This window comes from Petaurus breviceps, unplaced genomic scaffold, assembly GCF_028583685.1.
Source record: "Petaurus breviceps papuanus isolate PSGF00001 unplaced genomic scaffold, PetGlider_PUasm1.0 90845, whole genome shotgun sequence".
NCBI lineage: Eukaryota > Metazoa > Chordata > Mammalia > Diprotodontia > Petauridae > Petaurus > Petaurus breviceps.
Genome location: NW_027187359.1, coordinates 1,400,467 through 1,415,988, shown reverse-complemented (window position 1 = coordinate 1,415,988; position 15,522 = coordinate 1,400,467). Strand labels below are relative to the sequence as shown.

Sequence of the window (15,522 nt, the reverse complement as noted above, 5' to 3'; positions counted from 1 at the left end):
TTGCCTCTCTTGCCTACCAACTTAGTACATTTATTTAAGACCAAGGTCAAGTCTGATCTCTTCTGTGAAAATTCCTGACTACTGCTTGTCCATGCTCATCTATTTTTTGAACTTCTCTCCCACTCCCTTCCTTTTTGCACACTTCCCCCATACATACATCTACATATATAGGACACTTACTTAATTATGTACTGCTGTATGCATGTTTTATTTTATTGTTTTTATTATTTATTATTATTATTTTATTGTTCATTGTTTTATGCCTGAAAATTATTTTTCAAGTTAGAGGGTAAATTCCTTCAGGACAGGAATTGGTCTTAGGCTTAACTGGCATCTTCCACAGGGCTAAGTACACGGGAAGTGCTTACTAAATACCCTTCTGACTGAAGAAGAGGCAGCAGCGTGGTTTAGTGAAGGGGCCCTCACTCTGGAGTCAGAGGACCTAGGTTCAGATGCTTAACACTTGTGTGACCTTGCACTAGTCCCTTAACCTCCTTCGTTTCCTTATCTGTAAAATCGGTGGGGTGGAGGGTTGGATTGAATGGCCTCCCTTCCAGCTCTAAATTTACAAGGTGAGAAAGGCAAGATGAAAGCGAGTGACCTCAATTTCAAAATCTGCCTCAGATGGTTAATAGAGATGCTATTGAACAAATCACTCCATCACAGAACCCCACATTCTTCATCTGTAAAACTAGGATAACACATGCAAGACCTGCCTCCCTGGGGTGGGGAGGAAATTAAATCAGGTCAAATCGACAACCATATATCAAACACTTACTTAGTATGTGCCAGGCACTGTGCAAAGTGATAGGAATATAAATATTAGCATAAAGAAAGATGGTTTCTGCCCTCAAGGAACTTACATTCTTTTTTTTCCCTATTAACAGTTTTCTTAGTTTTATTGGTATCTTTTTAAAATATATAATTAATTAACTTTTCATTTTTGACATTCACTTCCTTAAGATTTTGAGTTTTAAATTTTCTTCCCCTCCTTCTCCTCTCCTCTCCCCAAGACAGCATGTAATCTGATACAGGGTCTACTTATACATTCATATTAAATATATTTTCACATTAGTCATGATATAAAGAAGAATTAGAACTAATGGGAGGAACCACAAAAAAGAAGAAACAAAACAACAAAAGAAAAGGAGAGCAAACAGTATGCTTCCATCTGCATTCAGACTGCAAAGTTCTTTCTCTGAATGTGGATGGCATTTTCTATCATGAGTCTTTTGGGGTTGTCTTAGAAGAGCTAAGTCTATCAAAGTCAGTCATCACACAATGTGGCTGTTACTATGTACAGTATTCTCCTGGTTCTGCTTATTTCACCCAGCAACCGTTCATATAAGTCTGAAGGAGCTTACATTCTAATAGAGGGAGACAACTCAGAAAAAGAAGCTTAAAGGGGGGATGTGTGAGACGGGTGCGATAGAAAGAGATGAAAGTACCTAAGGGGACATTGTAGAGAATGTTCTAGAGAGGCAGGAGTATAGCCTGGAGGAAAATGAAGAAATGATTGGTCTGAGCCTCCTTCTTAAAATGGAAGGTCTAGGATAGCCAACTAGAGGGAGAGACTGAAGGGGTAATAGGTACTTCCAGTGGGTGAAGTCCAGGGTGAAGAGGTTTTTGGGGCATTGTAGAGAAAGTCCAGGATGATCAGGAGTGAAGATTGGAGAGAAATGATATAAGGAGCATTGTAAACCTTAATGTGATATATTATGTTACATTAAGTAAGTTCTGGTCCAGCATAGAGTTCGAGTTCCAACTATGACACATAGAGATTGGGTGATCCTAGGAAGGTCATTGGGGTAGTTAGGTGGTACAGTAGATAGAGTGTGACCTGAAGTCAGGAAAACTCATCTTCCTGAGTTCAAATCTGGCCTCAGACACTTAGCTGTGTGACCCAGGACAAGTCACTTAACCCTGTTTGCCTCCGTTTCCTTATCTATAAAATGAGCTAGAGAAAGAAATGGCAAGTCACTCTAGTATCTTTGTCAAGAAAACCCCAGATGGGTCTTGAAGAGTCAGATAGCAGTCAACCACAGCAACAATAAAGCAGGTCATTAAATATCCCAGGGCCCCAACCTCTTTGGGAGAGGAAATTCCTCACTGGGAGCTTAGTACATCCCCAAATCTGAAAACTGAGCATCCTGAGATCAAACAACAGAAGAGAACAGAGACATAAGGTCATGTAAAGCTGGAAGGCCTCTAAAAATCACCCAGTACCACTTCCTTATGTTTCAGATTTTAAGGCTCTTCTAGGTGGCTCAGTGGATAGAATGATGGGACTTGGAATGGGGAAGACCTGAATTCAAATTTGACCTCAGACACTCACTAGTTGTATTATCCTGGGCAAGTCACTTAACTGCTGTTTGCCTCAGTTTCTTCAACTGTAAAATAGGGATCACTGAAGTACCTCCCTCCCATGGTTGTTGTAAGGATCAAATGAGACAAAATTTATAAAGTGCTTAGCACAGTGCCTGGCACAGAGTAAGAGTTATGTAGAAGTTTATTCCCTTTGCCCACTTCCCAGTCCTTTGGAGTCCATATTTTGAGAGGTTACAAGGAGTCATTGCTCTGGGGCTCTCAGAAAGCAAGAATTATGTGAGAGCCTACTCTCAGGAAATTATAACAGGTTAGGGCCTATCTTTAGCATACTCTCACCTCCCCTTTCACCATCCCCATGGTGCAGCCTATTCCAACCACCCATTGCCATCATATTCTTTTTGCTTTCCCCCATATCACATCTGCCCTTAGCTCACTATTGCTGAAGAACTGATAGACTATTTCACACTAAAGAGTAAATGATTGGTGTTGACTTAATGTATTGCTCTCCAGTTGGGACATTTGAATTATCATGGGGAATAACTGATAAAGTTAAAGGAATGAAGTTCTACTAGTAGAAAATGCAAACAGGAAAACAAATTGGATGAAACATTATCTTCAAATCATCTATCATAGAGGGTGACCCACTCTACACATGACTAATAGCCTTAGTTGGGGTTGACTGGCAGGCAAGATACTGCTCTAAAGGAGAGATGAAATGATTTGACCAAGGTCACACAACAAGGCAGTGTCAGAGAAAGGACCTAAGAAACTTTACCAAAGATTTAAGGGAAGAATATAAGTGGAAGCAAAAAGGAGGGGAGGTTAAAAATTATGGAAGCATTCAACTCTGCTTCCACTTAGTATATTTCCTCCCTTAAGGAGGGAACACAGCCTTTGACACTGCACAGTCATATGACCTTGGACATATTTAATCTAACTGAACCTTAGTTTTCTCATCTGTAAAATGGGAAGAATAATACCTGGAGAAGCCCTTAACTTCACAAGGTTGTTATGAGCTTCAAAAAAGTTAACAAATTTTAAAACAACTAAACAAAATTAGAATAAGTTAATATTTAATAAGATAAAATAAGCTTTTTAATCCTAACCTTGTCAAGGTTGAATTAAGAGAAGAAGGGAATGCTAATATGTGACCCTTAACAAAGGGAGGGAGGGTTGTAAGAGTCAGAGACAGAAAGATGGAGATATTGAACAAAGGAAGTAATGTTCTGGGAAAGTATCTTTGTGGTATGGCCTTGAAAGGCTTTCCTAGATTCCTAGAAGACATTTCATCACAATTAGAATCCCCCTTTCTTCTTCTTTCCCCACAAAAAGAATTGGCTTGTAGCAATAATCATAGCAATAATTGTCATTTGTATAGCATTTTAATGTTTACAAAGCACTTTATATATTTATTATAGTCTCATCTGAAAACAACCTCAAGAGGTAGGTCTTATTATTTTTCCCACTTTCCAGATGAGGAAACTGAAGATGAGATAGATTAAGGGACTTGCCCAGGTTCACACAGCTAAGAAGTGTCTGAAATAGAATTCAGATTCTAGATCTTTCTGCTTCAGTGCTCTAAACAGGTAGAAATGGAGCCTAGGGATCTGAATTTTCTGAGAGCCAAGGAAAAGGCTATCACCTTGGGTTGATTGCTCATGAACCTAGCAGAGTCAATGGAACACCCTTTGAACTCTGACATAACTGTCCTCTATGTGCAAATAACTAATCAAGGCCAGTGGTGAGTGAGGATAGGTCCATGATCTCCCCCGACCAGGTCTGGTGAGATTCTCTGCATAGAAAGGCCTCCCCCAGAAGCTATTTTGGGAAAGGTAGAACTGTGTCAAGGACTTCATAGGGAAGAGGGCATGACATCCAATGGAATGTGAAACTGGTTACCTTTTGAGCAAACATCATGTACCCTGACACATTGAGGAGGTTTCTGCTAATAATAGCAACACTTGGCATATACCTATACCTTTACTCCAGGGAACTTCCTGCCGTCATTCATGAGAAAGGTTAAGGGAAAGGAGGAATTCTGCTCTGGAAAGGAAAAGACTGAAGTTTGACCCCCAAATCCTTTAAAATACATACCTACCAGTGATCTGTACAGCAGAGTCTATGAAATACAGCCTATTAACAGGTACCAAATCTCACTGAGATGTGTTAAAAAGTTAGAGAAGCTATGCCCAGTTGAAATCTTTAACTGGCTACCATTCTGCTTCAAGATAGATAACTATAAAACAGAAAAACTAAATTACTAATACCCTTTTACAGTGTATGAAATCAAAACACATTAAACTTTCCATTGACAAACAGAAAGTCAAAGATAAAACTATTCCCTTGATTTGAAAAAGACAGCTCTCGCTTCACTCTGGACTTCACATATTGGAAGTACCTTACCTTCTGACCCTTTGGCTTCTCCCTCTGATTGGCTGGTTCCTTCTAGTATCTCCATTTTAAAGAAGGAGGATCAAGCTAGACATGTCTTCAGTTATGAAGAAGTGGGACAGTGTGGAGGAAAGCTGTTTTCTGGTTTTGATAAGGTCAGGATATGAGGGAATAAATTATAATAGCAGCAAGAACAAATTAGGTTCGACTTTTCAAAGACATTCCTGAATGTAAGTGGTGTCAGATACTAGAAGATGGGTACTGAGGGAGTTTGGAGAGTATCTCTTTCTGGAAGACATCAAGATATAATGGAAATGTTGCTAGAATTTCTCTAAAGACCTGCATTGTAATTCTACCTCTGATGTAGGTAAATAGATAAGATAAGATAAGATAAGATAGACAGATATTAAATTAGAGATATTGAATTAAATGATGAGATAGATAGAGTGCTGGATTTGCAGTTGGAAAGATCTAAGTTTGACTCTTACTTCTGACATTTACTGGCTGGGTGAGCATGAACAAGTTCCTTAGCTTTTCTGAGTTTTAGACTTGTCTCTAAGACTTACCCTAAGAAATTGGAGACTGATTGAGATCTGTGTGGGTGAAAGTTCTTGCACATTCTCAAAACGATGGATTCTTGACATATTGAAGTATGATGTATTGAATTGAGAAAATGAAAAAGAGATGTGGCAATTAATGTTTAGTGGAAGTGAATGGAGTCTGATCCTTTTATAAATGAAATAACTAAAAAAGTTTGATCTGTGTGATGGATATAATTCTTGTCTACAGCTTCTTTGGTGTTTATTCAGGAGAGGATGTCTGTGAGGTCCAGGTGGAAGAAAGAATTCCTGGCAGTCCTGAGACAAAAAATTCTATATTCTGAAGAGTAATGGTTTTATCATTGTCCTCAGGATGCAGACTTTCTGTCTCAGGATTCTCTAGATATGGTTGCTTCTGGAGGTTGTAAACTGCTGTGCTTGGAAAGTTTCTTTTCCGGGTTTTCACAGGCATTAATGGAGTATAATGGGAGCCTTTCCTAGTCTCTTATCACAAAATCATCCATTTAAAAAGCATTTGCTGCTAAATGGTGGGGAAAAGGAACAGGACAACACGAACACTTCTCATGCTTCCAATAAGTCCCTGATCCCTCTAAAACATGAGGATTCTGGGAATCCTTGAGCAAATGTTAGAATAAAGACTGAACCTATGGCTTCATTAGTGTAGGGAATACCAGGGTGAGGATATGTTCTCTGTCAGAGCAGGTCAGTGCTTTCTCTGAAAGTTGAGTCTTAAAGACATAATAGTTTTAACCACTATTAGGAGCATTCTGGTACATAGCATAGTGGATAGAACATGAGACCTGGAGTTCATATCCAGCCTCAGATACTTAATAGATGTCTGATCCTGGGCAAGTTATGTAACCTCTGCCTGCCTCAGTTTGCATCTCTGTAAAATGGGGAGAATAATAGCACCTCCCTCCCAAGGTTGTTGTGAGGATAAAATGACACAATGTTTGCAAAGTGCTTTGTAAAGCTTAAAGTTCTATCTAAATGCTGGCCATTATTATTAATAAAGAGTGAGTTAGAGAACTGGGAGGATAAATAACTTCCCCAGGGTCACACAGACAGTATATGTCAAAAGCAGGACTTGAACCAGACCAAGGTTGGCTCCCCATCCACAACTACACCATGCTTCAAGAACACAGAAATTACTATTCTCCATCATTTCCATTTAACTCAGGAAGGATTTTAAGTATTTGTTTTGTACTAGGAACTGAGAAAAAAATGAAATTTCCTCCCAAAATATCCTATTTTTTCTGAATAAACCCATTATATGCCTCTCATGCATAGAACTAAGATTTTGGAAATAACTCTGTGTGTGTGTACATATTTATATTTTCAGCTGATGCCCCACTATAGTCTTCAGTCCAGGGACACTGACCTCCATGACCAAGACACTGTATCCCTCTGTCTGAGCACTTTTCTCTGGCTGTCCCATGCTGGGAATGCTCTTCATTTTCATCTCTGCCTCCTGGCTCCCCTAGTTTCCTTCAAGTCCCTGACAAAATCTTCCAGGAAGCCTTTCTAGTGCCTTTCACCTATTAATGATCTCCTGTTTGTCCGTAGTTGCCTGCTTGTTGTCTCCCATAGTAGATGATAAACTACTAGCGGGCAGGGACTCCCTTTTGCCTTTCTTCGGATTCCCACTATTTAGCACAGTGTATGGCATACAGCAGGTGATTAATATATGTTTATTCATTGACTACCTGAATTAGCCAAATGAGTTCCAAAAGTTTAGTGATGTCTCTTATTTGCCCTAAATTTGCCTCTTTAAAAAAGCAAAAACTACATTTTACTTTAAACTTAATAACATCCTCAAGAAATGAAAACAAATAAACAAACAGAATATGGTAAAATGACTAATAATCTTGGCTCTGGAGAAGGGATGTGGAAGTGCCTCCCTCCTGCAGGAGAAAGATGGATAAATAGGGATGCAGAATTTGACATAAGCTATTAGAAAGGAAGAGGGAGGAAATAAGCAGCTATTAAACACCTACTATATGCCAGGCAATGTGGGAAACACTTTGCAAATATCTCCTTTTATCCTTACATTAACTCTGAGAGGTAGTTGCTGTTATTACCCCCATTTAACAGTTAAGGAAACTGAGGTAGACAGTGTTAAGTAACTTGCCCAGGGTCATACAACTAGTAAATGTCTGAGGTTTGATTTGAACTGACCTTCCTGACCCCAGGTCATTGTATTGGTTGGCTTTACTTAGCTGGTTTTGTTTTTCTTGTAAAGGAGAGCTCATTTGTTTGAAGGGGAGAGGGAGGTGAAGGCAAGACAAAAGACTGATATAAAAACAAAAGATGTCAATAAATTTATTTTTTTTTGGCCTTTTCTTTTTTGGAGGGCAATTGGGGTTAAGTGATTTGCCCAAGGCCACACAGCTAGTTTTTGTGTTAAGTGTCTGAGGCTGGATTTGAATTCAGGTCCTCCTGACTCCAGGGCCTGTGCTCTATTCACTGCTCCACCTAGCCGCCCCTAATAAATTTATTTTTAAAAGAAAAATACAAAATGTGGAACAAAATCCTAAATAAATCTAAATGGGATATTTTGTTTAAAAGAGAAGAGAATATGTAATAGAAACTTTAGCCAAATAATGATAATTGCTATTAATATAAAACATTGAAATTTGAAAAGTACTTTATAGGCATTATCTCATTTGAGCCTCTCAGCAATCCTCTGAGACGAATACAAGTATTTTCCCCAAAAGAAGAAACAATTGAAACACAGAAAGGTTAAAGGACTTTAAAGGACCTTTAAAGGTCATACATATGAATGTCAGAGGTGGGATTCAAACCCAGGACTTCCTGTTGCTAAATCCAGCACTCTGACCATCAGTCCAAGTCACTTCTAACAATGTCTTCTCTGTCCCTCCTTACAGACTCTCTGATCTGCACTCCTAAAGTTGTGCTACTGTTACATTCATTTGTTGTGTTTTAATTTATTGTTTCTTTGCATTCATATATAATTCCCTACTTATTTGTATTCTTCATAGTTCACATTTTCCCCCTCATATTAGTTTTCCATTATATAAATATACCACAGTCAATCAGTAAACATTTATTAAGGACCTACTATGTGCTGGGCACTATGCTAGGCAGTGGGGATGCAAGGAAGGGTAGAAGACAGCCCCGTCCCTCAAGGAGCTCACAATCTAATGGGAGAGAAAACAAGCAAATGAATATATACAAACAAGGTATGGAAAGGAAAATGGGAAATAACAGAAGGCAGGAACTAGAAGTAACATGGTGTGGGAGAAAACTCCCTATAGAAGGTGCAATTTAATTGGGACTTAATGGAAGCCAGGGTAGCCAGTAACCAAAGATGAGGAGGGAGCACATTCCAGGCATGAGGGGCAGCCAGAGAAAATGCCCTGGGGCCAAGAGATGGAGTGTCTTATACAAGGAACAGTATGGAGGCTTATTGTCACTGAATAGGACAGTATGTGGTGGGGAATAAGGTGTGAGAAGACTGGAAAAATAGGAGAAGGATTTTAGAGGGCAGGAGGCCTGGAGTCAGGAAGCTCTGCATTCAAATCCAGCCTCAAACACTAGCTGTGTGACCTTGGATAAGTCATTTAATCCTGTTTGCCTCAGTTTCCTCATCTGTGAAATGAGTTGGAGAAGGAAATGGCAAACCACTCCAGCACCTTTGCCAAGAAAATCCCAAATGGGGCCATGATGAGTGGGACATGACTGAAATGACACAATACCAAATAACAACACAGTCATAAGAAGCCACTGGAATTTATTGAGTAGGGAGGTGACATGGTGAGACCTACACTTTTGGAAAATCACTTTGGTGACTGAATGGAGGATGGGCTAGAATGGAGAGAAATTTGAGGCAGGCAGACCCACTTACAGCTTATTAAGCAGTTTCCCAATAGTTAAACACACAGGTTATCAGTATTTAATTATTTCAAAGGAAGCATCAATGAATGATTTTGTTCAGATAAGCCTTCTCCTGGCTCTCCTCCCCTGCCTTGTTCTACTCAATAAAATTTAGGAAATAGTCCAAATAGTGACCTCTGGGTCAAAGAGTATGATAGCTTAACCTTACCTCTCTTGAATTTCAAGAGTTCCCTGTAGATTTGTTATACTTGGATCTGATCACAGGTCTTTACAGTCCTTAATCATATATCTCACCCCTTAGTCTCCATTTTTCCAGTCTCTGGAGTCCTGATTTATATCACCTGTCATCGTATATTGGTCCTGTCCCATTCCTCTTTGGAGCAAGAAACAGGGATGTGTGTTTTCTCACTTTCCTGTGTAAAAGGAGGTCAGAGGGGTGATCCCAGCTTCAGAAGCCCTGCTGTGCCCAGGAGTGGAATAAGCTGGCTCCAGGCTCCCCTCCCTCCTCTCAGGACTTCCTCAGCAGCTCCAAGTCAAACAAGTCTAGATATTGACAGGTGGAGGGCACTAATCTCAATGCCATGGCCTTGGTTGCCCTGGCCTCATGATAATGTGTCTGACTCCCTCCTCCTGCCACACCCCCTGCCTCCTCACATGTGGCAGAGTATTTCAACAGCTCTCGGCCTTCATTACCATCCAGTGGAGCCATTTCCCATCACTGGACAGAAGCTATTGGCTAGTTGCTGCCCCTAACCTTTCAGCAGGCAGGACTTAGAAACGGGCTTGTTCTTCTCTGCTGGGGATAGTGAAACTTCAGTCATAAACAGGAACGGGACTTTCTGGTCCTAGGGAGCTTCAGCCAGCAGGTCCCCCAAGCCCTTGACCTCCTCATGAGAGAAGAGTTGTCACAATGAAACGGAATCAATCAGTCTTGGATCTGGTAAGGATCTTCCCAAGAATAAAGCTTTCTTTTCTCACTTCAAACGTGTCCTAGGAGTTTGGAGAATATCTGCCAGATCCCTGAACAACTAACTGGGCTGGAACTAAGCTGGAATGCATAGGATGGCAGGCTAGGAGCCTTTCTTTGTATAGTCATAGGGACATTCTTAGTGATCTTGGGGGAGGGGAACCTCATTTCTTCAGCTTCATAGGTTAAAACTCTGGGGACTGATGTCCTGGGATGTATTTGGAGCAATAACTGTTTGAAGGGTTGGCCAGAAAGCCTTGCTGAGGATCAGATTTATCTCTAGGCAATCCCCAGCCCCAGGATACAAGATGGTGGTACCACCTGGCAGAGGAAATCTGGGAGTCAGGTTTCTGGAGCTCTGCTGAGCACTCATTTTTAACCTGTAGCATTTCTCCAGGGAACACTCCCTTGTTCTTGCCTCTCTTGAGACTTGTGGTCAGCGTTTCTCCTATAGAGCACTTCCAAGGAGGGGCCAAAAATAAAAGAATCAGTGAATGAATTAAGCATTTATTAAGTGCTTACTATGTACAAAACACTGTGCTAAGAGCTGGGGGATATAAATAGAAGAGTGTGGCAGTCGTTGCTCTCAAGATCACTTTGGAATGGGGGAGTCAACACTTGGAAGGTTTCAACTACAAATCAGATGGAAGTGTCCTTTGGTCCTCAGGGTACAGCTGCAAAGTAAATGTGAATTTCCCTTCTTTAATGGCATTTCCAGTGACAAAGTCATAACCTTTTTTTGATATTGAACCATTGGGCAATGTCAGTGGTTTGGGGGCCAGACTTTCTTTGTGGCTGGGGCGCTGCGGTGGGGTGGCCACAAGATTTGCTTCCCAGGATGATGACTGCAGACACTAGCTCTCTCCAAGGCATTGCTATCCCAAAGGCTCTTGGGTCCAGTGGCCTGGACTGTCTTCATCAGTCTCTGAGTTGAGATAATGGTGATGACCCATGTCGCAGAGCACATGTCTCTCAGGGTGCCGCATGGCAGTTGGTTGACAACTGGTGGGCATAACTGTCTCCCTCTCCATAGGATCCACTTTCTCAGATAATGCTTTGAGGGATGGACTGGAAATAGGACTTATGTTCTGAAACGTGCTGCCACTTCCAGGGCTCCTGTGCTCTTTTATTTACTGGCGGCTGCTGGTTGGCAGTTGTTGTTGCTAATGGTAAGGAAGGCGGGTCTCTTCTCTACAGTTTTTCCCCTCAGTTAGGGTTGTAGGGTCCCTTCTCCACAGTTTTTCTCCTCAATGATGGCTGTAGGGTCTGGGATGGAAACAGGTCCTGTAGTTTGGGGGATACCAAGGCTCTTGGATTCAGAGTTCTGGGCTGTCCACATCTGGGTCTGAGGAAAGATGGTGATCAAGGTGGTGGTGGTAGTTTTATTTGCCTGGCACAGGCATTTAGTCCTAGACACCTCTGCCCATCTACAATCTTCTTCCAAATCCTATCTCCTTCAAGGTGCCCTTCTCTGCCAGGAAGGCAGTGTTCTCCTGAGAGAGTCAATCAGTCCTACAAAGTCCCTTCTATACAAATCCAGAGAAGAGAAGAATGGGGACAGGGAGAGAAAAGGAGGAAAGTGTATGTTTGTGAAGGACTGTCACATGTAAGACTTGTTCTGCTTTGGCCCAGACAAAACTAGGAGCAATTAGTGAAAGTTTCCGAGAGGCAGTTTTAGACTATGTTGTAAGGAAAAGCTTCCCAATAAATAGAACTCTCTAAAAGTGTAATGGGCTATCTCCAGGGCTAGTGCATTCCCCCTCACTGGAGGTATTCAAGCAAAGACTGGATGACAAGTTGGACTGGATGCCAATTCAGCGGCAATAAAGGATATGAAGAGAGTATTGGATTTGGAGTCAAGTCCTGGATTCAAATCTCACTTCTGCTACTTAATTCCCCGGGTGATCTTGGGCTAAATATTTTGACTCTCTGGACCCCAAGTCCTCATTTGTAAAATGAAGGAGGGGGACTAGTTGATCCACAAGGTCCCTTCTGGATCAAAATCTTGTGATCCTGTAATCTGGTGAAGGCCAAGGCCTACCCCAGGCTTTTTTTAAGTGCCAGCTAAAATCCTGCCTCCTGCAAGAAGATTTTCTCAGTGCCCCTTAATGCCAGTGGCTTCCTTCTGCTGTTCCATTTCCTCCAGGTTATCCTGTATATATCTTGTTTGCTATGTATAGTTATTTATATGTTTTTCTCTTCAGGGATAGGGACTGTTCTTGACTTTCTATCTATCCTCAACATTTACCATAATACCTGGCACATTTGTTGGTGTTGTTCGGTTGTTTTCAGTCATGTCTCACTCTTCATGACTCTATTTGGGGCTTTCTTGACAAAGATACCAGAGTGGTTTGCCATTTCCTTCTCCAGCTTATTTTACAGATGAGGAAACTGAGGCAAACCAGGTTAGGTGACTTGCCCAGGGTCACACAGCTAGTAAGTGTCTGAGGTCAGATTTGAACTCAGGTCTTCCTGACTTCCAGGCTCTATCCACTGCACCACCTAGCTGCCCAACTTGGCATATAATAAGTACTTAATAAATGCTTGTTGATTTGTCTTGATTTCCATTGAATGTGGGGTAGCTCATTAGAACAGGCAGATAAGTGGGCTGCTCTCAGGAGGCTATTGCTTCTTCTTCAGCCTGTTCAGGAACTCCCTGAGAAAAAAAATATGCTTCTCCTGAACCAGGACTGCCTCCCACAAATGTCAGGAGTCCCAGAGGTGGCATCTGACAGAAAGATCCAGAAAGTGGCCTCTCCTTTCTGACATAGCCACCACACTTCACCCTGGACAGTCAGTCCTGAGCATGCTCCCCGCTCCAGCTCTGACAGGGGCATTCCTGGTAGTTGACAGTGGTGACTCATGAACTAGTCCTGAAACAGCTTGGTCAGCATTTGGACAGGGCAACCCACTCCTGGCCCTGGTCCTGGTCCAGGCCCTCCCTATAGCTTCCTGTGTGGGCAGACTGATGCCGACTGTTTAACATCTGGAAGGTCAGACAGGTAGCCCTGGGGATTCCCCCTGCTGGTGGAGGACGACACACCTCTCTCTTGATTGTTTTTGACTAGGACTAACTGCTCCAAACAAGGACAGAGTGTACAGGAAAGGAATGGTCTAAAAGGGGAGTCAGAGAGGGGATCTTGAGAAGGTAGATGGGCAGGGGTATCTAGGACTAAATGAGGCCCTTGATGGGCTGATACAGAATCAGTATCAGAAGGGCACCCAGACTTCAATTTGCTTCCATGCATGAGAGAGCAGGGAAGAGAAGCCTAGCAGAGGTCAGAGACCTCTACAGGGACAGAGGCAACTATTCATTGCTCAGCCAATTACCTACTGTGTGTTGGGCACTAAATCAGATACTGGGGCTACAAGTGAAAAGAATGAAACAATCCCCACTCTCACATGCCTTACGTTCTAATGGGGGAGACCACGAGTGCACATAGAAATATAAAGCGAAGAAACACCAATGTATAGTCATTTGGGAGTGAAGGGGAGAATCAAGAAAGGCTTTAATGTTGGAGAGGGATGCTTGAGCTTTAGCATTTAATCGGCTGCTATTCTACTTTCAGACAATCCTACTTTCAAAGTCCCTTCAAGCTCTAGCACTTGTATCCCCAGTATCTGAGATGAATGAGAGGCTTCAGAGGGCCTGAGTTGGAATCTTCAGTCCTCATTGAGCCTCAGTTTGCTGGTGTTTGAATTAGACAAGCAGTTCTCAAGCTTTTTGGTTTCACAACCCTTATACGCTCTTAAAAAATATTGAGGACCACCCTCATCTCCCCAAGGACTTCTGTTTACATGGGTTGTATCTATTGATAGTTATTATATGAAAAATTAAAACACCCTAGTGTCGTTATGAAAATAGTCTTGATCTTATAGGCCCCCTGAAAGGGCCTCAGGGATGCCCAGAGCACCCCAGACCACACTTTGAGAATCACTACATTAGATAATCTCTACAATCCTTTCAGCTGGAGGTATTTTGTATCCTAGGCAAACATCATGCAACAAATGTGAATCTTGTCCATGCAGCATGAAATCAACTTTCTAATTCATGATATGAAAATACAAAAAGAAATTAAGACAAATTTGATTGAGTGGGAGTGAAGTAGTTACAATCAGGACATCTAACTACTGAGTAAATACAAGTATTAAAATCCAATGCCCTGAGGCATTGCCCAATTTGCGCTTGCCCTGGTTAAGACTGATTCCAGATCTAAATTCTCTAATCCTATTGATCTCTACGTTTTGTCTCTAATACTTGTGGTATTGCAAAAAGTTTCAAAGTAGGGGCTGGCAGAGGCAAAAAGCTTGCAAACAGGGACTTCCAAAGAAGAATTCATGTCCTTCTGAGTTTCTGAAGTCAGTTTTCCCCCACTGTCCCTGGGAATAAAAGAAATTGCTCATTATTGAGCAATCAAGAAGTATTCATTAAGGGGCTGCTATGTGTCAGACACTGTACTAAGTGCAGAGGATTTAAAAAGAGGCAAAAGACAGTCCCTGCCCTTAAGGAGCTTGTTATCACATGGGGGAGACAACATGTAGACAAATATACAGAAAAGCTATATACAGGATAATGGATGAAAGGTGCTAGAATCAAGAGGGGTGGGGAAAGGCTTCCTCTAACAGATGGGATTTTAGTTGGGCCTTAGAGAAGGGAAATCCGTCTTAAGGACTGCATTTGTTACAAGGCCAGAGTGCTTGAGCAAAGTGTCCTACTCTCCAATTCACCTCTGCCCTACAGACAGCAGGGGATTCCAGGTCCCAGTGCTTTAGAGGGTCTGCCTGCTGCAGTGTCAATGACTGGGCAGTAATTTAGGGAGGGACTAGAAAAGAAAATTTCCACCAGATGGTGCTAAAAAAAAATTATTTGCAACTCAGCTCTAAACAATTAGGAGGAGGAAAACCTGTCCCCAGTGATCTCCCTCCTCTCTTCTTCATCTCTCACCCCTGAGGCTACAGGCTTCTTTTTTGTGATTTGTTCAAGAGGGCCCTGGATGTTCATTTTAAGTTGCTTCTCCCTCCCCTCCCCCATTCTGCGCCTGTGATTTCATTCACCAATGATTCCCTGGTGTGAAAACCCCCTCCACCAATGCAGATAGGCAGATCAACATAACCAACGGTCTTATAAATTTTTCTGAGGCTCTCTGAGGTTAAGTGACTTACCCAGGGTCAAACAGGCCATATATGTCAGAGGCAAGACTTGAATCCAGTTCTTCCCAGTCCCAAGGCCAGCCTTCTATCTACCATGCCAGCTTACCTCTAAACCTATTTTTGCCTTGATAAAAATGTATTGGGGAGGGGAGAAAGTGTGATTTTTTTTAAGCCCCAGCCCAGAACATCCTAAAATGGCTCTAGAAACCATCAATCTAGATTACTGGAAGGTCTTTAGGAATCAGGTTACAGGATGACTTAGCAGGG

General features: G+C 41.9%; 1 protein-coding gene across 1 annotated transcript in view; it reads left to right on the top strand.

Annotated features, from left to right (window-relative positions):
* The first annotated feature begins 10,047 nt into the window (after positions 1 to 10,047).
* The window catches only part of GCK (glucokinase), a 23,528-nt gene continuing 18,053 nt past the window's right edge, over positions 10,048 to 15,522 (top strand). Inside the window, exon 1 of the mRNA XM_069072277.1 lies at positions 10,048 to 10,077. Within this exon, the coding sequence (XP_068928378.1) occupies positions 10,048 to 10,077 (30 nt within the window). The remainder of the gene's footprint in view (positions 10,078 to 15,522) is intronic.